The 24,580-nt window shown below is 44.4% G+C and overlaps 1 protein-coding gene across 1 annotated transcript in view; it reads left to right on the forward strand.

Annotated features, from left to right (window-relative positions):
- Positions 1-22,098, forward strand: part of ITPRID2 (ITPR interacting domain containing 2) — a 72,147-nt gene extending 50,049 nt beyond the window's left edge. The window contains 12 exon segments of the mRNA XM_044303653.1: positions 4,232-4,304; positions 7,246-7,337; positions 9,147-10,343; positions 13,511-13,585; positions 13,666-13,793; positions 14,597-14,747; positions 14,871-14,939; positions 16,576-16,650; positions 16,652-16,870; positions 16,872-17,003; positions 18,955-19,068; positions 21,608-22,098. Of these exon segments, the coding sequence (XP_044159588.1) occupies positions 4,232-4,304; positions 7,246-7,337; positions 9,147-10,343; positions 13,511-13,585; positions 13,666-13,793; positions 14,597-14,747; positions 14,871-14,939; positions 16,576-16,650; positions 16,652-16,870; positions 16,872-17,003; positions 18,955-19,065 (2,322 nt within the window). The 3' untranslated portion in view covers positions 19,066-19,068; positions 21,608-22,098.
- Positions 22,099-24,580: the final 2,482 nt, after the last annotated feature.

Consider the following 24,580-nt stretch of genomic DNA (forward strand, 5'->3'; position numbering starts at 1 on the left):
CTCCTTGGTCGTCTCCCATGTAGTCCACTTTGGCTCAAACAACGACGGATGGTGCGATCTGACACTGATGTTCCTTGAGCATGAAGTTCACCTTGAATCTCTTTAGAAGTCTTTCTAGGCTCTTTTGTTACCATTCGGATTATCCGTCTCTTAGATTTGTCATCAATTTTCCTCCTGCGGCCACGTCCAGGGAGGTTGGCTACAGTCCCATGGATCTTAAACTTATGAATAATATGTGCAACTGTACTCACAGGAACATCTAGTTGCTTGGAGATGGTCTTATAGCCTTTACCTTTAACATGCTTGTCTATAATTTTCTTTCTGATCTCTTGAGACAGCTCTTTCCTTTGCTTCCTCTGGTCCATGTCGAGTGTGGTACACACCATATCACCAAACAACACAGTGATTACCTGGAGCCATATATATAGGCCCAATGGCTGATTACAAGGTTGTAGACACCTGTGATGCTAATTAGTGGACACACCTTGAATTAACATGTCCCTTTGGTCACATTATGTTCTGTGTTTTCTAGGGGTACCATCATTTTTGTCCATGCCTGTTTCATGAGTTTATTTTTTTACATAATTCTGTTGAAGCATGGTTGAAAAACAATGTCTGACTTTCATTGGTTAACATTTATAGAATTTTAATTTATTATTACTTTTGTCAGATTAAAGTTATTTCTGTGACCATTGTGACTTTTTCTTTCATTGACCAAAGGGTACCAACAATTTTGTCCACGTCTGTACATAAGACCCATGGGGGTGATCCGAATTGCCTCACGTTTGCAGGTGTTGAGTTAGTTCCAGGCATGTCAGATGGTGGAGATGGACACCGTGAACTATTACAAAAGGGAGCTAGATGGATTATTCGGACGTCTGCCATGGGTCCCCTCTGTCTGAATGAGAGAAATTACCCGAGTGTTTTTATATGAAAAGTTTTTTTTAGTACTAACCAATTGTTTGCCTATAGTGTGTGTTGTTTTTAACCCACCTAATAAGTGTCAGAGGTCACCATGACAACCACAGGTAGTGACGCTAAAAGGAAGCGCAGACTTGCGCGATGAGGTCAGTGGCCCGAGGTAGCTCGAAGCGGCCGTCTGAGTTCTGTGTTAGAATAAGTCGGCCCTATGGTTTGTACCTGTTTCTGTATGAAGAATAAAGGAATCTATTACAGCAGTGGCAAGTGCCGCCCTCCTTTCTTATTTTCTATGGATCCTAAATGACTATGATAGTCAATTTGGATCAGGGGATCGGTAGTCGGCCCAGGACATGCAGCCAGCACACAGATCGTGTTTCTGGAGCTGTAAGAGGTGGATTGTCTGGTCTCGTGTTTACTGAACATGAGCTTCTATTCCGAACTAGCGTTTTTTTTATTAATGACCCTTTAAGAAACAAATTTATTAGTGGCCTGTTCTTCTCAATATCCAAATTGATGTACGTTCACGGCTATGGGACTTCGGTCAAGAGCTGAGCACACTTTCTTGGCTAATTTTTGGAAGGACCGTGGTAGTGAATGGAGAGGACATGGCTCGTGCGCAGTTTGCTCTCAGGTTCACTTCGGTGCCCAGTTCCTGAGATAGGAACAGGTCCCAAGGGTGCAACCTGCACCTCACATTCGTGGCTTATACTAGCGCTATGCCATAAATGTCCCAGATGGGAATACCCCTTTAAACATTGCCTTTCCCAATTTACAAGAGAAGGGAAGTCTTTGGAAAGTTCCTGTATAAAATGCCCAGTGGCAGCGGTGGCCTTCTCATGGGGTAGAGGTACCTGTAGACTTTAGGGTAGAGATGGAAGAATTATTGGAGTTCTTAGACTGTTTTACGGTAATTTTTATCTCTCTAATTAGACTATATAATTCCCATTGATGGAAAATTATCACAGTTAGGAGACTGTATCCAAAACGCCTAGAAATGTGCGGATGACACCTAAGACTTGACCAATCTTATTTTACATATGACGAGGCACGTAAAGTTCTGTCGAGGCATCTGCCTTCTCCAGTTTCCCAGATGTTTGGGAATGACACTGCCTCCGCTTTTGTGTATTTGAAATATTTGGGGGATGTATTTTATGTCTGAGTTCCCTTTTTAGTTTGCATTTTCATGGAGACTTGTTCAAAGCTGGTCCATAAGGTGCTGATTGGTATCGGTTATTGTTTCTGCTGGGGCAGTAGGAGTTTTTCCTTAAATTTTTTGGTAATTTTCCCATCTGCTGGATTTCTTTTTGCCTAGCCAGGGAGCACTTACAGACAGGCCAGTCTTCTGAAGAAAGCCGTTACATTTCCAGGTGAACACTGCTATCTGGTGGCTGTGATGTGGAATGTTCCTTGTGTTCTGTCTGTGCCATGTGAACGTGGAGTGCACAGGGTTTTTGCGTGCCTCTATTGCTCTTTATGTGTACATCTAAATGGGGAATAATGCATATGTATGTGAAAAGCTAGAAGGAAATTTAGTTTATTTTTATTTTTTTTCCCTTTAGAACACGGATCCGTAAAATTTGACTTCCGTGTCACGTCTATTTATTTATTTATTTATTTATTTTTTGACACGTTGACTTCAGTGCATTCATGGTCTGCATTTTTCGGCCAAGAATAGGACATTGTCTATCCTTTTTCAAAACAGACACATGGATGCGGAAAGCACAGGGATGACATCCCGTAAAAAAAAAAAAAAACTGTTCGGACACGCTGGGGCTACATGGTAACGTGAAAATTGTGATGTCTCATTGCAACATGGTATCTGTTCGTGGTCAGTGGGGTGGTGATGCGATAGGCAATAGCCTGCAAAGGTCACACAAAAATCAGTTTGATTTGGGGTTTCTGGTATAAAGTCACATCATAGATCACAATGCCTGCAAGTTATAGACAAGTTGCACAACTTTTCTGCATGGCACATGTTGCCATTTAGCCCTAACCTTAAAGTGGTTGTCTGGGATAAATGAGCTCAGACATCCCCTGTACCTGTGCTAAAATGGCATAAGGAGCTATACTTGCCCATTTTGTCTCCTGCTTCTTTCTGCCGTCCCCACTGCTGACTTAATCTTCCTAGCAGTCACTTTGCGCACTTGCTGGTCACATGACTTCCGAGGCTAATGATTGGCTGCAGCGATGACCTGTGTATACGGAACGTCGCCAGTACAGCCAGGAAAATGGGTAAGGCCTCATGCACAAGACCGTTGTTTAGGTCCGCATCCAAGCCGCATTTTTTGCGGGTCTGATGCGGACAGCACGTCTGTTCTGTGGCTCTGCAATAAAAAAAAACATGTCCTATACTTGTCAATATCACGGACAAGGATGGGACCGTTCTATTGAGAGCCGGACGTTCCATTCTGCAAAATGCAGAATGTACACGGCCCAACATCCCTTATTTGCGGACTGCAAAACGGACACTGTCATGTGCATGAGGCCTAAGGCTGCATTCACGTGTCAGTGTTTGATCAATGATTATCATATACTGTGAGCCAAAACGCAGGAGATAAGGTGTAACACCCTTGTGGAAAATGTCTAACGCCTGGAATAATCTAGTCCCCAGTGTATTAGATTGTGGTCATGCTCTGCTGTTTGTACAGGTCACGGCCATGGGATACATTCTATAGATCAGAGTAAACCTGCCTCATCTGGGTGTGCGGTACATTTTTTCCATTAGGTGTACTGTGCAGATTCAGTGTTATGGTTTTAGTTTTACTGTAATATTTACATCGTTTTTTTTTTTTGTTTTTTTTATGCTCTCCTCCTCGCTTTGATTTCAAGTGGATACAACTGTTCAGATTTCCAAAGTGCAATCATTTAGACAGTGCACAGGGCAGATTGAAGGCTTTTACTGCCCGCAATGGATGTTTACCTCCGCGATCTATTACAGCTGCCAAACTATTGTAAGACCTCTGTTTGCCGCACAGGAAGCTGCTGCGTGATTCATATTTTCAGTAACTGCTTTTGACAACAGGATTTCTTTGTTTAAAACTTGTCACAAGGAACTTCCTCTCTGCTTTGGAAAGTATTGTGCCGTTTTAAATTTTTTATTTATTTTATTCATATGATTACATACTTGTCTCGTGTGTGTGCGCGCGCGTGCTGCTCAAAGTTTTGAGGTTTTATTGGAAGGAAGACCTTCTCGTTTTGTGGATCCCTGATCCTTCTTATCTTTGACAGCCACGTTTTCTATTCTTCTGCTCTAGAACCTGTTTGCGTGTTAACACACGAGCATCGCTTTTAACAGTTTTGTTCTTTTCAGTTGCAGAGCGCAGAGGAGGAACCCAACCAAGTTCCACCCAGATGTCGTTTGACTTTGGAAAAAATAGGCAAAGGTAAGATGTCAAGGTTTCCATTTCCAAGGAGCTGTCACCTCTCCTAACAACATGTCTGTATTTAGTAAATAATTGTTTTCACTAGGGGTGAGCAAATCACGCTTCGGATCCAAGAATGTTTAAATAAAATTTGTAAACGGGAATCTGAAGTTGGCTTTATTACAGAGGTACCAGCTGCTACCAAAGCTGACTTCAGATTCCTGTTTTTAAAGTCGCAGAATCGAAGGACAAAGTTATTCCCCAAAGTCTTGCGCAACTTTGGACTTAACGAATTTTGCCGCCGCAAAGCACATACATTTTAATGCTGTACGGAGACAGATCTTCATACAGCATTAAAACAAAGTTTGGAATGAATTGACTTGGGATCTTGGATCCGAAGCTAGATTCGTTCACCCCTAGGATCCACCATGAAATACAAATTCTGGAGCATCTTTTCTTATAACTTTTTGTTGTGGTGTTGCTTTACTCCTCCTAGGAATTTATGACTACATTGATAACTGGGTGTTACCAGCTAGGAGTTTATCCCTACGCAGTCTGATGCTTCTAAGCACCAATTAGACAGTGTCCGACTATGGACAGGGGAAATGGTAACAATCTGTTATCGGTTCCTAGGAGGAGTAGCAGAAGAACTGCACAACGCAGTGATCTAAGGAGGGGTCCTCCTTTAATGAGAATTGCCTATATTTTTTTTTCTAATTTAAACTAGATACCTAAGCATTTTTTTATTTATATTTATTGCTTTCACTGCAAGATTTTATTTGCAGCCTTTAGCCATCATGTCTAGGCTGTGAACAGCCGTTCAAAATTTTCCAGCCACATGGGCCTAAGAAGCGTTCCCCGCACACTGATCTCTGCGTGCATTACAAAGCATGCCTAGAACAGTCTCCCATAAAAGAAAATAGGTCTTTTTCTGACAGATTTCTTATGTCCAGAGTTCAGGAAAAATTTAACTTTTTAAGAATGTGATCCAGCTGCAATAAAGAATTTGTAATTACTTACCTGACAGGTCCCGCACAGCTGCTCCTGTTTTCCTGGCCAGGCTGTATTTACTCGGCTGCATTGGTAACATCACATCAAATGCATGTGACCGCTGCAGCCAATCGCGGGCCTTTTTGGGTACACCTCTGAGGCCCGTGGTTGGCTGCAGCAGTCACGTATTGACAGCGTGAGATCACTGCTGCAGCCTTGTAAATAGAAACAGTCTCTAAGACCTGGAGCAGCAGCGCAGGATCTGTCAGGTAAGTTCTTTATTGCATGTGTATCCCAAGGGTTGTCTGGCTTCAGGGTATCTGTTAACAGATTTGTACCTATGAAACTGGCTGACCTCCCATGTTCATATGTGCCTGCATAGCTGAGAGAAATGTTTTAATATATGCCTCTAGGAGCGACAGGGTTGTTGCCGTTACTCCTAGAGGCTCTGCTCTCTGTGCAACTGCCGCGCCCTGTGCAGTTTGACAGGGCCAGGCAGTTAAAACATCACTCCTGGCCCTGTCTATCAAAATGGAGAGGACGTGGCAGTTGCAGAGAGGGCAGAGCCTTTAGGTGTAATGGCAACGCCCCTGTTGCTCCTAGAGCCTAATTTGCATATATTAAACCATGATTTTTCTCAGCAATACAGGACACACATGAACATGGGACTAACACAGATGCCTTCAGCTACCAAGTGCACATGTAACAGGTCAGCCAGTGTCATAGGTACAAATCTGCTGACAGATGCCCTTTGGCACTTGCCTAGTAGCGAGGTGACAACTAGATCTCTATGCTGCTGTAGAACTAGTGTTGTCACCAGCTGTACTGCAGAAGCACTGGTGGTACATATGGAGTCCATTGGGATAGATGGTGGCAGTGACCTGAGGAAATCTTAAGGCTCCCATGCACATTCAGTAGCCGTCCTCCACAGCTATTTCTCCTGACTCCCACCTGGCTTCCCCCATACACATTCATGTTCAGCTTGGCCAAATGTGTATTATGTGGGGAGAGAGGAGAAAGCTGCTGCAGGACATTTCTGGTGGTGGCTTTTTATACCCTGGGCGAACCAAAAGATCGGGCGAAAATATTCATTTTGTTCGATCCATGTCTCCCTGGTATCATCTGTAAGGCTACTTTCACATTAGCGGTTTTCTTTTCCGGCACTGAGTTCCGTCCTAGGGGCTCTATACCGGAAAAGAACTGATCAGGCATATCTCCATGCATTCTGAATGGAGAGTAATCCGTTTAGGATGCATCAGGATGTCTTCAGTTCAGTCATTTTGACTGACCAGGCAAAAGAGAAAACTGTAGCATGCTACGGTTTGATCTCCGGGCAAAAAACGGAAGACTTGCCTGAATGCTGAATCCGGCATTTTTTCCATAGGAATGTATTAGTGCCGAATCCGGCATTCAAAATACCGGAATGCCAGACTCGTCCTTACGGACCTTTTTAAAAATGAGAAAAAAATAAATACCGTATCCGTTTTGCCTGATGACACCGGAAAAACGGATCCGGTATTGCAATGCATTTTTCAGACTGATCAGGATCCTGATCAGTCTGAAAAGTGCCTGATCAGTCAGAAAAAATGACATGCGTTTGCCTACAGTTTGCCTGATCAGACAGGCAGTTAAGCCAACGTAACTGCCTGCCTGAACCCAACAACGCAAGTGTGAAAGTTCCCTAAGTGGACCGTCAGGAAGCTCCACACACACATTGGTGTCAGCGGATCAATCGTTCTCGGTGGGTTCGGCTGACACTGTGGATATATAAAAAAAAAGATTTAAAAAAATAGTCCTACTACTTCATAGTGCTTAAAGAGACTGAAACACTAGGAAACACCTATACAGTCTACAGGAGTGTAAATGGTAGATCAGCGAGCCAGAAGTAAAACCAGGACGAGGTTTACAGTGTAATGTAAGGTCTTAGACGCGGTTTCTGATGATTGAAAACAGACTGGATTTATCTTTTCAGATAATCTGCTGAGGACTGCGAGCCAGCACTCTGACAGCAGCGGGTTTGCTGAAGACACATCTGGTGACTGTGTATTGACAAATTCTCTTCCGGTAAGAATTCAGTGAAGCTTGATTAAACTTGGAGCAAAGACTTAGCTTATTGTACGGCACGCTGAAATGTACTGGTAAGGGGACATAACAAATGAGAGAGCGCCTGCAATTATATAGTCCGTCGAGCGATCCTTGATTTAATCTGTTGGTCCAAGTATCGCGTATGGACAGGATAGTTGATGAATATATAGTTGCTTGCAGGCTGAAAACTGGGACCCATCATCATGAATGTAATGGTAGTCTGCAGCCCCATAGAGAGGGGATTGGTGATCACACCCATACTGATGGTTGGGGGAGGGTTCCAGTAGTCAGATCCCCAGCAATATTACATGAATACCTATCCTGTTGATAGATGATAGATTGTTTTTGGGCCAACCCCTTTTAAGAGCCATCTTTCCTATCTTCTGAATAGACACTAGTTTTATTTTCTATTGTAGATTTTGAATTTGTCTGAAGTAAATAAGTGGGTGCAAATCAGGGGGTCACAAGTGCATGTTTAACCCTTAGTGACATGACTAATTTTATTCTTAAGGACCAGTAAATCCCTGTGTTTCATAACTATTTTTTTCTTCAATTTAACTGTGACCTTGAATTTTGCAGACCTGAGTTAGTTGTATTTTTATTTTTTTTTTTATTTATTAGTAAAGGAACCATTTTGGGGTACATGGTGTATTAAATAACCTTTTTTTTATTTTTAGTTGGAAGATAAAAAAACTGCAGTTTTACCATTATTTTGTGGGACTTATTGCGGCGTTCACTGTGCAGCCTGTCGGCTCCCCAACTGCCCCACTCCTTCTCCAGGCTGGCTGGGAACACAGCCAGATGGAGAGATGCTTTAACTCTTGTGAAAAGCTAGAGATTCGGGACTGGTCTTTGAAAGCTGACAGCATAGGCTTTAAAACAAGACCAGAATGGCAGCATTATTTCGTTTACATCGGGAGATATAGCTGTTAGAAATTGGTCGGGATTGTTAGGAACCAAAGGTTTCTTCCAGTTTGTGCAAGAGGGTTTGCTGAATATGATGCAGATTCTTATGTCAATGTTTGCTCTGATCCCATGTGTCTACTGTTTACAGCTAATGTCCTACTAAGTTCCTTGGTTAAATGTTGTTTGTGCTCGTGTTACCCCTAGGTTCTTCTGATTATGTCCTCCTCCTTAGTGAGGGATGTACGGGCAGGCACATGCGCATTAAACGCTCTTGTGCCTCTGCCCCTGATGGGGAATGAAGTGCGCAGGCGCGGCAAATCTGTTGAACGGCGCTGGATTTGTCACTAAGAGGAGGACGTAGTCAGAAGTACTTGGGGCGGGCCAGAGGGGTGAAAGGGCAGGGGTTTCGTATGAAAAGCACCGAGGGGCCTGGGCACCAGCCGCATGAACGCCGCCCCTGGGCACCTTCAGAAGCTAATTAACATTGAATAAGTGTTTTTCTGAGAAAGTTGGCGATAGGTCAGCAATATGGAAGGTAGCATTCTAATATGGGGAATTTAATGGAGATCCTGATAGTGTTCTATAGATGGTGATTTTAGGTGAAAGACTCCCTTTGAACCTTTTACTGAAACCACAAAGGTGCAGCAGCAGCACTCATCAGAGCACTCTGCACCAATAGTAAGTATACGGGACCCTTACTCCACTTGCAAATGTACAGAGCTTTCTGAAGTGCTGCCGCAACTTCATGGTTCCAGTAAAGGTAGCCTTTCAAATAATTGTGATGTTTGTTGTAGATCTAGTTATATCCTATTGTGAAGTCTATATACTTTGCAGTTAGACATTCAACTTTTAATGTCACATTTCTGCTTTTTGTCTTGTTAGGGTCAGGATTCTTTGCAGGCAATGGGAAGTAGTGCAGATAGCTATGACAGTGAAACTACTGTAACTTCCATAGGAGAAGACCTAAGGACTCCACTAGCACTTGATGAGAGGGAATCTATTGACCTTGATGAGTTCCTGACACCTGTTGATTTGGAAAGAAACAAATTCTTTCCCGAACAAGAACCTGATACACACAGTGTAAAGGTGGAAGTCCCAAACCATCAAAATGAGGAGCTCAAGTCTAGCGAAGACCTTAATTCTGCTGTAGGTGACCCTCATGAGCTGAGTGAAGAGGACTCTGATTTACAACATGAATGTACAGCTGATAGCGAGTTGGAAATGAACAGCGAATATGAATCCATTTCTTACACCACTCATCACATATCGGAAGCGTTGGACAGTTTTCCTGAATATGATAGGTTTCACGGTTTGGATAGTTCTGATACCCGTTCTCTGGATCGTGTCAGTGTGGCGTTACAGCGGGCACAAAAGAAAATTCTTAGTTCTGGGACATCAGACTCCAGAGCTGGTCGTGGCATGATCACCTCTCGAGACCTGTTAAAGCGGAGGCACAAGTTCACAAGCTGTGGGTACCCGCTGAGAAGGACTCAATCCCTGCCTTCTCCACTGTTAAGTCCTGTGAGAGTGGTTTCCAAAGTCAACATTGTTATACATTCTGGGAAGGCAACCGTGTGTAGCCCCCCTTCATTTTCTTACAGATATACACCAGAGGAGGAGGATGACTTGCCTGAACAAACAGAGGAACTTGGCACTAAAAGTAAATCTACAGTTTTCAGGTCTCCTGTTTCTGACACAACTGATGCCCAGAAAAGTGGCATGGAACGAATGACCGAAGATCTGATCTGCAGGTCGCAGTCGTGTAATGCCCATGCCCCGTCCCACAGGTCACATTCTTCCTGTTCCCTTCATTCTTCACAGTTTGACTGGCATGAGAGGCCACTATGTGAACATGCAAGAGCTTGGAGCACACACAGTGTCCCAAACTTCTCCGGTGCATCATGCGGTCCTCTGATACCCCCATTTTCCTGTTCAGTTAATCAGCGGTTCGGCTATGGATCTCTTCACAGATCATGCTCTGGGTGCTCTTTACCTTTAACTTCTCCTCCATCCACTACTGAAATGCAACTTCGCAGAGTACTGCATGATATCCGAAGCTCACTGCAAAATCTTTCACAGGTAATTGGCCCCATGCAGATATTCTTGTGACACAGCTAGTTGTGTTCTGCGCAGTAGTAAAACTTATTTTAGACTTGTGTAGTCTTCAGGCCCCTTGCAGACGAGCGAGTATTCCACGCGGGTGCAATGCGTGATGGAACCATTCATTTCAATGGGGCTGTGTACATGAGCATTGGTTTTCACGCATCACTTGTGCTTTGCGTGAAAATCACTGCATTTTTTATTTTCTGCGTTTTTCACGCAACGCTGGCCCCATAGAAGTGAATGGGCCTGCGCGAACATCGCATCCGCAAGCAAGTGCGGATGCGATGCGTTTTTCACGGATGGTTGCTAAGAGATGTTTGTAAACATTCAGTTTTTTTATCACGCATGCAAAACCCATTAAATCACATTGCACCCGCGTGATAAAAACTGAACAACTGAACTCGCATACAAAGCTGAATGAATTTGCTTGCGAAATCGCACATATTTCACTGAACGCATCCGGACCTAATCCGCTCACGCTCGTCTGCAAGGGGCCTCAGTGCAGTCCCTCGCTGTTGGGTCACGTAAGGATAGTTTCAATTTTGTTTCCTGTATTTTGAGGGAAAAATAAACTGGAAGTCTCTATTTTTGTCTTCCAATTAAGAGACTATTGCTTAAACTTTCTATTCTTGACTTCCAGTAAATAAACACCCCTTGCTAAATAGGCCACAGAACAGATTTTTATTTATAGTTTACTGCAGCCCATCAACTAATGCCGCCCCATATATATATATATATATATATACTGCAGTAAACGAATATTTTTGTAATCGAGTAATCTAATAAGAAAAAGCTACTTAAAATAACGTACGTAATTAGGCATGTATAAAGTTATTGGTTTGAAGGGGTTACTGGAAACACCTTGGCATTAGGTATGTATAAAGTTATTGGTTTGGAGGAGTTAATGGAAGCACCTTGGCATGTATAAAGTTATTGGTTTGGAGGGGTTAATGGAAGCACCTTGGCATTAGGCATGTATAAAGTTATTGGTTTGAAGGGGTTAATAACTTTATACATGCCTAATGCCAAGGTGCTTCCATTAACCCCTCCAAACCCAATGGGCATGTATAAAGTTATTGGTTTGAAGAGGTTAATGAAAGCACCTTGGAGGTGCCTTCATTAACCCCTCTCTAAACCAATAACTTTATACATGCCAAGGTGGTGCTTGCAGCCTCCATTAACCACTCTCTCTCCATCTGCCTCCCCCCCCCCAGCCTCTGATCTGCCTCCCCCCCCAGCCTCTGATCTGCCTCCCCCCCCAGCCTCTGATCTGCCTCCCCCCCCAGCCTCTGATCTGCCTCCCCCCCCAGCCTCTGATCTGCCTCCCCCCCCAGCCTCTGATCTGCCTCCCCCCAGCCTCCCCCCCCAGCCTCTGATCTGCCTCCCCCCCCAGCCTCTGATCTGCCTCCCCCCCCAGCCTCTGATCTGCCTCCCCCCCCAGCCTCTGATCTGCCTCCCCCCCAGCCTCTGATCTGCCTCCCCCCCCCCCCAGCCTCTGATCTGCCTCCCCCCCCCCAGCCTCTGATCTGCCTCCCCCCCCCCAGCCTCTGATCTGCCTCCCCCCCCCCCCAGCCTCTGATCTGCCTCCCCCCCCCCCAGCCTCTGATCTGCCTCCCCCCCCCCCCAGCCTCTGATCTGCCTCCCCCCCCCCCCAGCCTCTGATCTGCCTCTCCCCCCCAGCCTCTGATCTGCCTCTCCCCCCCCCCAGCCTCTGATCTGCCTCTCACCCCCCCCCCCCCAGCCTCTGATCTGCCTCTCACCCCCCCCCCCCCAGCCTCTGATCTGCCTCTCCCCCCCCCCCAGCCTCTGATCTGCCTCTCCCCCCCCCCCAGCCTCTGATCTGCCTCTCCCCCCCCCCCAGCCTCTGATCTGCCTCTCTCTCCCCCCCAGCCTCTGATCTGCCTCTCTCTCCCCCCCCCCCAGCCTCTGATCTGCCTCTCTCCCCCCCCCCCCAGCCTCTGATCTGCCTCTCTCCCCCCCCCCCCAGCCTCTGATCTGCCTCTCTCTCCCCCCCCCCCAGCCTCTGATCTGCCTCTCTCCCCCCCCCCAGCCTCTGATCTGCCTCTCCCCCCAGCCTCTCCCCCCCCTCCCCCCAGCCTCTGATCTGCCTCTTCCCCCCCCCCCCCCCTCCCCCCAGCCTCTGATCTGCCTCTTCCCCCCCTCCCCCCAGCCTCTGATCTGCCTCTCCCCTCCCCCCAGCCTCTGATCTGCCTGCCCGCCTTCCCCCAGCCTCTGATCTGCCTGCCCCCTCTGGTAACGCAACCCCCCCCTCCCTCCCTCCCTCCCCAGTATTAATCATTGGTGGCAGTGGCCACAGGGTCCCCCTCCTCCCCCCATCATTGGTGGCTGTGTCAGTTCCGATCGGAGTCCCAGCAGTGTAATGCTGGGGCTCCGATCGGTTACCATGGCAGCCAGGAGTCACGCTACTGAAGCCCTGGCTGCCATGGTATGTTAGGGAGCAGAGAGCAGCGCATTATACTCACGTGCGCTGTGGCCGGCGGTCGCTCCTTCTCATAGGTCTGTGCGGCGCATTGCTAATGCTGTAAGCATTAGCAATCCGCCGCACAGACAGAAGGAGCGACCGGCGGCCACAGCGCACGTGAGTATAATGCGCTGCTCTCTGCTCACTAACATGCCAGGGCTTCAGTAGCGTCCTGGCTGCCATGGTAACCGATCAGAGCCCCAGCATTACACTGCTGGGGCTCCGATCGGAACTGACACTGCCACCAATGATGGGGGGGAGGAGGGGGACTCTGTGGGATATGGCCGGCACAGTCATTGGTAGCGCAGTGGCCACAGTCCCTCCCCTCCTCCTCCTACTCTGTCCTCATTGGTCTTCAGCGGCAGCCGCGCACAGTGGGGAGGGAGAGACTCCCTCCTCCCTCCCTCCCTCCCTCCTCCTCCTCCTCCTCCCTCAGCTATGCCGGCCGGCTCAGTCCTGCCTCTCTGGCCTCCGGAGGAAGCGGTGAGTGAGACGCTTAATTTCACTCCCGCTCCGTGATCACGTGATCTAAACGATTCCTCGATGCAGGGAAACTGCATCGATGAATTTTTTGACTCTATTTAATCGAGTTATTCGAATAATCGTTTCAGCCCTAAAAAAAATATATATATATAAAATTTTATTTAACTTTTTTCTTTAGCATCCCGTGATTCGTGGGCATGACTTGACATCCGGTGGTTACAGCCAGAAATCATCTATTCTGTCGCTTTACGAAGTAAGTTCTTTCCTTCTCTGTTTTGGTTACTTACACAAAAAGTATTTTTGAAAAGTGTATAATTGTACGTTGTGCTTCAGAATACGTTCCAGGAGCTGCAGATCATGAGAAGAAGCCTAAATCTATTCCGTACCCAAATGATGGACTTGGAACTAAACATGCTACGACAGCAGACCATGGTCTATCCGCATCTAACCGAAGAAGAAAGGTGAATGTTTTATTTCAGGCAGTAATAATCCGTTTAGTCCCCAGCAACCTGCAGATTAAATCGAAAAGGAATTTGCTCCATCATTTGTCACCTGCCTCCCAAAATATAAAAATTTCTCGGACAGTTGTTTCAATTTGCAGAAGCCACAGTTTGCGAAAAGACCTGTATTAAAGATTACAGAAGGACAGCGTGACCCCATATTTTGTGGGTACAATGTAATGGCTCTGTTGAACCCTAAGTTTGTATGGAGCCATAATATGGTCTTGTGCATGAATCCTTAGGTTTTGTCCCGAGAAATTTGTGCAGGGCTTAATTGAAGCAATGACTGGAATAAAGAACTTTGTATCCGGATGCCTTGGGATTTACCAGCAGTGGGAACTCTGGAGGACACCAGGCTCTTTTGACCTTGTCTGACTAAGGGCTCATACACACGGCTGTTGGATGTTTTGCGGTCGGTAAAACACGAATACTGACTGTGTGCATTCTGCATTTTGCAAAGCTGGAGGGCCGGCCCCTTAATAGAACAGTCCTATCGTCGTCTGTAATATGGACAATAGGGCATGGTCAATTTTTTTTGCAGAACGTCCATGTGGACATTTGCACATGAAATGCACACAGTCACTTCCGTGTTTTTTGTTTTTGTTTTTTGCGGGCCCCAGGCTGCAAAAAAAAAGGAATAGACACTGAAATAAAATACGTTTTTGTGCATGAGCGCCTATCTGAGACCTATGGGCCTTGTTTAGTGGGTATGTCAGAAGGTTTACCAGTGGCCTAGGTTTGCTAAGACCTCTCGTGTGTTTTAGGTATGAAGCTGATCAGCTGCAAGGTTTAAGGAACTCTGTACGAATTGAGCTGCAGGAGTTGGAGCTACAGCTGGATGAACGGCTTCTGACACTTGAAGAACAGCTTCGGAGTTTTCAGGTTTCCTCTCCTTTTCAACGCCAAGCAGCAGTGGTACAGTTTTTTTTTTGTTTTGTTTTTTTTTTTAGTTTTTTTTTCTTAACATTACTGTCTTCTCAATTTCTTAATTGCATTACATTACAAGAAACGGTTTCTTTGATTATGCTTTCCTTGTAGGGAATGTATGGTGGAAGAGGAAGTACAGACAGTTTGGTGTTCTCATCTGGGCTGAATGTCATGGAGCCAGTAAGGACTTTTTTTTTTTGCCTTTTTATTAGTGTCTGCATGTCACTTTTTAGGTGAAAAAAATGTCTCTATTAATACCAAAGGATGACTTATGGGAATTTCAGAGGATTGTGTAAAACGTTCTTACTATTTTAACCCTTCAAGTTCAAGGCCCATTTTTGGTTTTGAATTTAAATTGTTTACCTCCCCACGTTCCAATAGCCATAACTTTTTTTTTTTTTTTTTCGTTCATACAGCCTTATAAGGCTTATTTTTCAGGATAACTTGTATTTTTCAAATTGCCATGGGAAACGAATACGTATGACTTCTTGATCACTGCTGTTCAATTTTTTTTGGGGGGGAGAGAGACCTATACCCGATATGTTTATTTTTTTTAATTGTTTTATATATTTTTTTAATATGTAAAATTGGGAAGGGTGGATGATTTAAATGTAATATTTTAAAGGGAGTCTTTCACCTAAAATCACAATTACAGAACACTAACATCAGGATCTACATTACATTCCCTATATTAGAATGCTACCTTCCATATTGCTGTCAATCGCCGATTTTCTCAGAAAAACACTTTTATTCAATGTTAATTTAGCTTCTGAAGGTGCCCAGGGGCGGCGTTCATGCAGCTGGTGCCCAGGCCCCTTGTCACTTTTCATACAAAACCCCTCCTCTTTCACCCCTCTGGCCCGCCATAGGTTCTTCTGATTACATCCTCCTCTTGGTGACAAATCCAGCGCCGTTCAACAGATTCGCAGCGCATGTGCATTAAAAGCTCTTGTGCCTCTGCCCATAATGGGGAATGAATTGCACAGGCACGGTGAACCTGTTGAACAGGCGCTGGATTTCTCACTTAGAGGAGGATGTAATCAGAAGAATCTAGGGTGGGCCAGAGGGGTGAAAGGGGAGCAGTTTCGTGAACGCCGAGGAGCCCGGGCACCTATAGAGGCTAATTAACATATTAAATAAGAGAAAATCTGCGATGGTCAGCAATATGGAAGGTAGCATTCTAATATGATCCTGATGTTAGTGTTCTACAATGGTGATTTTTTTTATTTATTTTTTGGGTGAAGGACTCACTTTAATGTTTTATTTTTTACACAATAACTTTTAACCCCCTTTGGGGGCTAATCTCCTGTCCAATTCACCCTAATAAGGATTATATTACGGTGAATGGGATCCTGTCACGCTGAGCTGTGTCTTGTGCACATCTTAGCAGGAAGCTTACCATGGGTGGCCTGGGAAGCTTCAGATGTTTCCAGGCTGCCATAATAACCAATCGGAGCTCTGTGATGTCACTGCAGGGCCTCCAATTTGATGGCAGAGGGAGCTGCATCTTACCTCACAGACCCCTTGATTTGATTTTGATTGCGGCGTCTGAGGGGTTAAATGACGGGGTTCTGCGTGGTCCCCTTCATTGCACCTGGGTGCCTGCTGTATTATACAGCCGGCACCCGCTGATTATGGAGGGGCTCATACATTACCTCAGCCACTGTGACGTACCGGTACGTCATGGTGGCTGAAGGGGTTAATCGCCTAAAATGCTGTTTTGAAGGAATATCCTTTTGGAATAACATCTGGTTGAGATTGCCCATGCCATGCTAAAATGTCATTTGTTTTAACTCGTGTTTGTATTCCTGTATAGGTAAATGAGCTGATTCGGGAGCAGAGCCATCTAAAATCAGAGCTGGGCTTAGACTCAAGACTGGATCATGGTGCCTGATCGTTGTGAATCTGTTTTCTCCCAAGCACCTTCTGATTCCTCCTCTGTTTGCTCCACTCCACATAAACATAGGAAAGGTCCACTAAAATCTTCAGACTCTGTTGATAAATTCAAAGCCCAAACACCGCCCGGTAAATCTGTATATCGTGCCACTGTAGCCTTGACTCCAAGTCCTCCGACCAGAGCTGGAGGCAGTCAAAGTTTTGCAGATGAATCGCCCTGAAGGACCTGGAAGCTTGAAATTGGAGCCTGCGGAAAAGAGAGAGACTGAATTTTACTCGCCTGTTGCTGAAGGAGGTTCACGTTGGAGTCCTGAAGAAAACCAAGAATTGCAACAAGTAATCCGGGAGGTAGGTCACTGTCACGAGTTCAGCGATGGTTATATGGCTCGATACATGCCATTGTCTAGCTTACTACTGAAGGTTACATAAGAGATTATTATAATAATTATGTATCCTGCAGTCATCAGCTACAGAGTAGGTGCAGATGTGCAGACCCTTAAAAATCTGTATATGAGCAGATTGGAACAGTAAGTGATTCTGCAAGAAAATATCTGAAGGATTCCAGTGTGATTCAGTGGGTCTCTGGTGTCATACGGTCTTGATTCCTTGCCTCTGTCTTTATATAAAGATAATCAGGAGAGTGAAAAATGCATAAACGATCAATGATTTCTCATTTAAAGAGAAGCGGCCTATTAACACATCACTTTCCCACATGTTCATACTATTTAATACTATAGATTAAAATATTTATTTCGCTGAAAGAAAGCGCCTTGGACTGGTGTTTACGGGCTCGTAGTGATACTTTGCGTAAGAGAGTTGTTTACTGGTGGGAGGCCGATCTGCATCATTCTTGGTGGAAGAATGTGTAATATCGTAGGAGTTTTGTTCTCTGCTAATTTGAATCCAAGTCTGGCTAGTAGGTGACAGAAGAAATGTGATGTGGTTATTACATGGTTCTCCTTGTTCTAGGCCTGGCCGAAACAGTGTCTCATTCATCTCTCCGATCGCGTGTCAGTGTTTGGGTGGCATGCATGATTGTAGTGAGTGACCTGGGCACTGCCTACTCTGTACGCACACACTGAAGTCATAGATCGTATATGATCAGAGTTATAACAATTTATTCCTATTTCAGCTGCTACTCTGTAAATTTTCTGCCAAAATATGGTGCCAATCTCCCTTGAGCGCAAAGGCTTGGACAGGTTAAAGTCCAGAAGATTTGGGAATGAGCGCTTTTAGCCAACAAGCATATACCAGGTCATACCCCACCCCTGTAACCTGTCATCTGCTGCAACCGGAGCATATTTAGGCCACTTTCAACATCTCGGGTTTTAATAAAGGTGCAATATCTCAAGCACCCGGTGGACATGATGTTTTTCTAATTCTGTACCACCCATTAGAAACTGCTCAACAGTTTATATATCTCAAGACCCTCAATGGAGATCCATGCCAAAACATTGTCCTCACGTTTCCTGGTGCACAGGGTTCCTGAATTAGACTGGATATCTTAAATTCTCGCTGGGAAATGCTGCAAGAAATGTTTGGATGCAGTGAAAACAAATGGTTTCCAAGAAATGTTTGCACATAAAATAGACCTTTCTGTAGGCCATGGATGTCAAACTCATGGCCCTCCAGATGTTGCAAAACTACAACTCCCATCATTCCCTGATAGCTGTAGTATGCCCAGGCATGATGGGAGTTCTAGTTTTGCAACAGCTGGAGGGCCACGAGTTTGACATCCCTGCTGTAGGCTGAGGCCAGTTTCACATGAGCGTATTCAGTCCAGGAAACACGCTCCATGTGTGAGCAGTATTTCCTGGCCTAAACACTGCTTCTCTAAAGTGAACTTGCAGCGTCATCATTTATGGTCTACTGAACCGCAGTAACAGCATTGTGCGAGTTCAGTTTAGTAGACCCACAGTGAGATAGGAGTTCACAGCATCATAAGCTGTATGCTCACTTCAGAGGGGCAGTGTTCAGTTTGGTAAATATTGCTTCCCAGATTGAATATACTAATGTACAATTGGCCAAAACAGTTTACCAGTCGTTTTTGGCTGGAAAAATTTGGCTGAAGTTGTTAGGACCCGATCTGTAAACTCTGCATTGTCCTGGAGCCGCAGATGCATCCACCCATGAACACTCTTCACTGTTTATTCTAGTGCTATGATCTCTGTGTGAGATGAGCGTTCCCTAGTGATTGCCTTCTGCAAACTTACATTTACTCATGCGTGTCCCCAATTTTTGACCTACGATCATATAATAGGATTATTACTAATTGGACCAAAAAAAAATTATTTTTAAGATTAAAGAAGCCATTGTTGGGGACATTCGACGAGAAATAGTAAGTGGACTGCTGGCAGCCGTATCTTCTCCAGTGCGATCAATGGACGGAAAGAATGATGGGAGAATTTAAAGGGTAAGTTGCTGTGATGCTTCACCTCTTTGCAAAATGTATATTTCATTTGTTTTTCTAAAGTGAAACCGAAAAGAGACGGTGGAGAAAGTATTAACCGAAATGTGTTGCTAGCTCCACCTCCAACCGGACACACTTGGTTAATGATATGAATATGGAAACAATGCATAGGGTCCAGTCACACGTCCGCATGAATGGGTTCGCATCCATTCTGCAATTTTGCGGAACGGGTGCGGACCCATTCATTTCAATGGGGCCAGCAAAATAAGCGGACAGCCATGGCTGCGAATAGGCATTTCTATCATAGTGCCGGCAATTTGCGGACGTGTGAATGGGCCCATACTGTGTTTTTCTGTTGTGCAGTGTACTGGGACTGATCAGTCCCCTTAACCTGTGCTGCATGTACCCTGAGAGAGGTACGAGACATATCCCCAGGTACTCAAAGTATAAGCACAGTGTGGTTTTAATGGACATCACAATGACAGTATGACGTCACTTGTTTTGGGATTTTGTGATGTCAACAATGCAGCAACAAAAGGAGTCCGATTTAAAAACAAGACCTGGATAAATAAAAACGAAAAACATAACTTTTACTAATTATGATTAAAATAGTATGAAGGATTGTGGTGAAATATATAAATATGGAAAAATACAGTCTGCGCCTATGGACGATATTTCCCTGAAAAATGGAATGGTCTTACCAAATCTAGAAGCCTGAACTGCAACTTTTATTTATGCAGTATCGACTTTTGAGGAAGCGAGTGCTTGTATCACAGTTTTACAATACCCTAGATGAAAACCCTACCTACAAAGGGGGTAGGGGGCTAGTAGTCCCTGCCTAATAGTATACAGAGCACCTGTCCCGGTAGGGGCGACCCCATCGGGAACCTGTCCCTGAATGGGGCCTTAAAGCCCTATCTTTCTCCCTCACTTAATTTCCCGACATGCCATGTTTCATTCCTAAACAGGACTCCTCAGGGGATATATAGGTGGAGAATGTGCTTTTATTAATAGGTAATGCAAGTACAATGAGGACAACAATGTCCCAGGCAATGGCATCAAAAAGTACAGTGGTCCGTGCCTTGGTAGGTGGATTAAGAAGTTGTGGGTAAATGTCCCCAACAATTTCTGGTCACCGCTGGTCTGACTGGGTTGAGAGTGGAATATGTTATCTGCAAGGTAATCCTTTTGTAAGAGTAGGTGTAGAATTGGGATAACAGTGTGACAGCTCTATTGTTCTCTTGATAGGCCTAGATAAAAGATGCCTACAGAAGAATAGTGCATTTACCGGTGTGATGCTTTGAGTGACACACTGCCCCCCTCTCTGGCCAGAGTGATGGCGTAATGGGGAGTCTTTTCCAGGGCATCTGGTATTGATGACCTATCCTCAGGATAAGTTAATTAATATCCAATTGGTGAGAGTCTGACACCCCACACCCCCACTGATCAGCTGTTCCCTGAAGCTAGTGTTAAACAAAGCGAGCTTATGGTGCTTCATCCAAAGTCTCTTCATTTAAAACATAAGTACTGTACGGAGATCCGTCTCCATACAGTATTAGAATGTATGGGCTCCGATGAGCCGAAGTAAGTTATTCGCAAAGTCCCGCATGACTTTAAAAATCAACTACCGAAGTTATTTAACAAAGTGGAAAACCACTTTAAAACTCGAAACCGAACTCTGCTTCGGTTCCAAGGTACTAGTCGGAACCGAAGCCGGGTTCTGTTTCAAGTTTTAAAGTGGTTTTCCAACTTTTAAAATCAACAGCCAAAGTTATTCAATGAAGTCAAACGCAACTTCAGGAAATGGTTGATCAGTTGGGGTGTCGGACTCTCGCCATTTGGATATTCATGACCTATCCTGAGGATAGGACAACAGTATGAAGAGCCTGGAAAGCTTCTTTAAGCAAGCTTGTTTGCCTTGAACACAGAGGAAGTTAAAGAGCTAGGACAGGAAGTACATGGAGTGACTTGGGCTACTTTCACACTTTTGGCTTTGTGAGATCTGTTCAGGGATCTAACAAGTGGTTCAAAACGGATCAGTTTTGCCCTAATGCATTCTGAATGGAAAAGGATCCGCTCAGAATGCATCAGTTTGCCTCCGATCAGTCTCCATTCCACTCTGGGAGCGGACACCAAAACACTGCCTGCAGCGCTTTGCCTTCCGCTTGACAAAACTGGGCCAAACAGATCCGTTTTCTCTGGCACAATAGAAAACTGATCCGTCCCCCATTGACTTTGAGTTCATGACAGATTCGTCTTGGCTATGTTACAGGTAATACAAACCGATCCGTTCATGACAGATGCATGCGGTTGTATTATTGTAACTGAACCGTTTTTGCAGATCCATGACTGATCCGCCCAAAACGCGAGTGTGAAAGTAACCTAAAAAAGTCGGTTTTCTTGATATAACTTTTGTTTGTACAAAAAATAATCCTAGAATAGTCTCATGTGAGATGTTTATATGTGGTAAAAAAAATATTGATGGGAGTGTTAAGAAGCCTTAAATATAAAATTAACCCTGCATTTTTTTCTTTACCCCTAGATTGGAGGGCACACAAGTTGGTTGGACTCTTGGCAGCCTGTAAGAAGGATTTGGATGAAGCTATTGTGACAAGTTCAAGAATCCAGGAGGACTGTCTGCTGCTGAAATGATCTACTGTTTCTTTGCTATCTCCCCCCACCCCTCTAATATTTGACTATGTACTTTTTTTGCGTAGTTTGCGCACTTTTCTTAGCTTTCTGTCAATAAGAGAACTGTGGAGGTTCCTGACGATATTTATTTTAATTTACCTGTTTGTGGATACTTTTTTTTTTTTTTTACTTGAACATTTCCTTTTTTTTTTCCTTTGTCTTAAATGTTGCCTACTTGCTAAGGGGGAGGGGGAAGGACAAATGTGCAAGGTAGTGCATTCAGGCGAAATAAAATGACTAATATTGAAGTGCGTAAAGCTTTGTCGCTGACCTCCATGAGGTATAGATTGTGCAATAGGTGATTAACTCTGAGCTTGTAAGGAACTTTTTTTTTTTTTTTTTTTCTACTGCTGTGTAGTGTCACGGGTTGTGCGGACATACTCTTCCACCAATCTGGCATGGAGTGACACAACTAAGGACTAGGCCAGACAGTTGAAGTCCAGTAAACAGAATATATCACTTATGGGTCCCACTAATAAGAATAGGGCCTGTGCAGTTGAGTCTGTCCATGCCCAATGTCTGATCGGTCATGACTAAGCCTGTACCACCCCTTCAGAGTAAACCAGTCACCTGCGAATAGCGGAAGGAGCCATTTTGGGCACTGAATTCTTGCTAATGCAACGAGGCCATGAAAATATTGCTAAGTCATGAGGCACAAGTGTGTAGGTGACATGTACTGTATAATGTAAGCAAGCCTTTCCAAGTGCTGCCTTAGCTGTATTTTATTACCTGTGTGGTGGATTTCAGACGTTTACTTTTTTGAACTACTTTTTTTTGAAGGGTTTGTAAAATAACACCTAGTTGTGTTAAACCATGTGCGTGCGTAAATTGCTCACACTAAGGCCGAATGCACACGGCCGTGTTTCACGGCCTCGAGCGATCCGTGGAACCACGGGCTGGATTCCTGCTGAGTGCAGGAGCGCACAGCGTCATTGGTTGCTATGACGCCGTGCGCTTCCTGCTGCCGCCACAATACAGTAATACACTGGTATGATCTACCAATGACTCCGTGCGCTCCTGCTCTCAGCAGGAATCCAGCCCGTGGTTCCACTGCTCACGGCCATTTGCATTCGGCCTAAAAGGCACAATCGTAGTGCAGCATGTATTGCAATCTGTGCTTCCTTCCTCAGTACCCTGAGCTTACAACTCCAAAGATGGAGATGCTTGGATTGACTAGTATTTAAAGAGGACCTGTCCCCTCTCCTGACATGTCTATTTTAATAGCTTCATGCATTCCCCATGTACTAACAATTCTGAAGCATTTATTCTTATGGCTCTATGTTGTGCCATTCCTTTATTACTTCTAATAGAAGTTATGAATGAATTGCCATTAGCCTTCAGTAAGGGTACAGAGGGGAGGTAACCAGTTGGGGGTGTGTACCTGCACAGTCTGAACATGGCAGCACTGATTGGATAGTCAGACTGTGCAGGTATACACCCAACTGGTTACCTCCCCTCTGTACCCTTACTGAAGGCTAACCGCAATTCATTCATAACTTCTAGTGCAAATAATAAAGGAATGGCACAACATAGAGCCATAAGAATAGATGCTCCAGAATTGTTAGTACGTGGGGAATGCATGGATCTATTAAAACAGGACTGTTACGAGTGGTGACGAGTCCTCTTTAAGCAACTCAGTCTTTAGATCTGTAACCAGAACGGCAATACTCCCACCTTAGTACACCTCCGGAAGTAAACTTTTTGCAGTATATATTGTACTTTAATTGTCTACAGCAGCTAGACTTTACTAAACCTCCTATTGAGTTTTTACACTGAAAGTTAAGCTTCATTCACAGGATTAGGCTACATGCACACGAACGTTGTTTTTTCTGTGTCAGTTCCGTTTTTTTTTGCGGATAGGATGCGGACCCATTCATAAAAAATGCAGACAGCACACCGTAGGCTGTCAGCATCAGTATGTCCATTCCATAGCCCCGCAAAAAAAAAAAAAATAGAACATGTCCTATTCTTGTCCGTTTTAGGCATTGTTACAATGGAGCCCGCAAAACGGTCATGTACATGTAGCCTTACTTAAATCTTTGCCCGTAGCTCATCATCTACTTTCATGTGCCATATTTTAACACTAGAACTGTAGAAGAAAGACCGTCTTTTCTCTGAGCCCTTTCTCGTTCCTTTTCCTTTAGCACCATCTGTTAATAGATGTTCAAATATTTATGTGAAATTGATGTAAAGACTAGGCATGCCGTGGCACATTGTTTGGAGCAGAAGTGTTTGTCTCATTTTTAGATTATTTTTTTTTTGTTCTTATGAGCGCGAATTGGAACAATATTTGAGAATATAACTTGTTGAAAGTCTTAAAAATATATATACATTTGTTACTCTCTACACAAGGGCTGATTTCTAAAAAAATATTAATAAAGTATTTATTTTGCATAAAATTTAGTTTTTTTGATTGTGTGCTATTCTTTCCCTGGGATTACAGTGCCTTGCAAAAGTATTCACCGACCCCCCCCCCCCCCCCCCCCCCCTGACTTTTTTCGTATTTTGTTACATCACAGCCTTAAGTTCAATGTTTTGTTAATCTGAATTTCATGTGATGGATCAGAACACAATAGTCTAAGTTGGTGAAGTGAAATGAGAAAAATATATAAATAACACAATTAATTAGAAATATAAAACAGTAAATTGGCATGTGCATATGTATTCACCCCCTTTGTTAGGAAGCCCATAAAAAGCTCTGGTTCAACCAATTACCTTCTGAAGTCACATAATTAGTGAAATGATGTCCACCTGTATGCAATTTAAGTGTCACATGATCTGTCATTACATATACACACCTTTCATGAAAGGCCCCAGAAGCTGT

Source organism: Bufo gargarizans, chromosome 8, assembly GCF_014858855.1.
Source record: "Bufo gargarizans isolate SCDJY-AF-19 chromosome 8, ASM1485885v1, whole genome shotgun sequence".
Taxonomy (NCBI): Eukaryota; Metazoa; Chordata; class Amphibia; order Anura; family Bufonidae; genus Bufo; species Bufo gargarizans.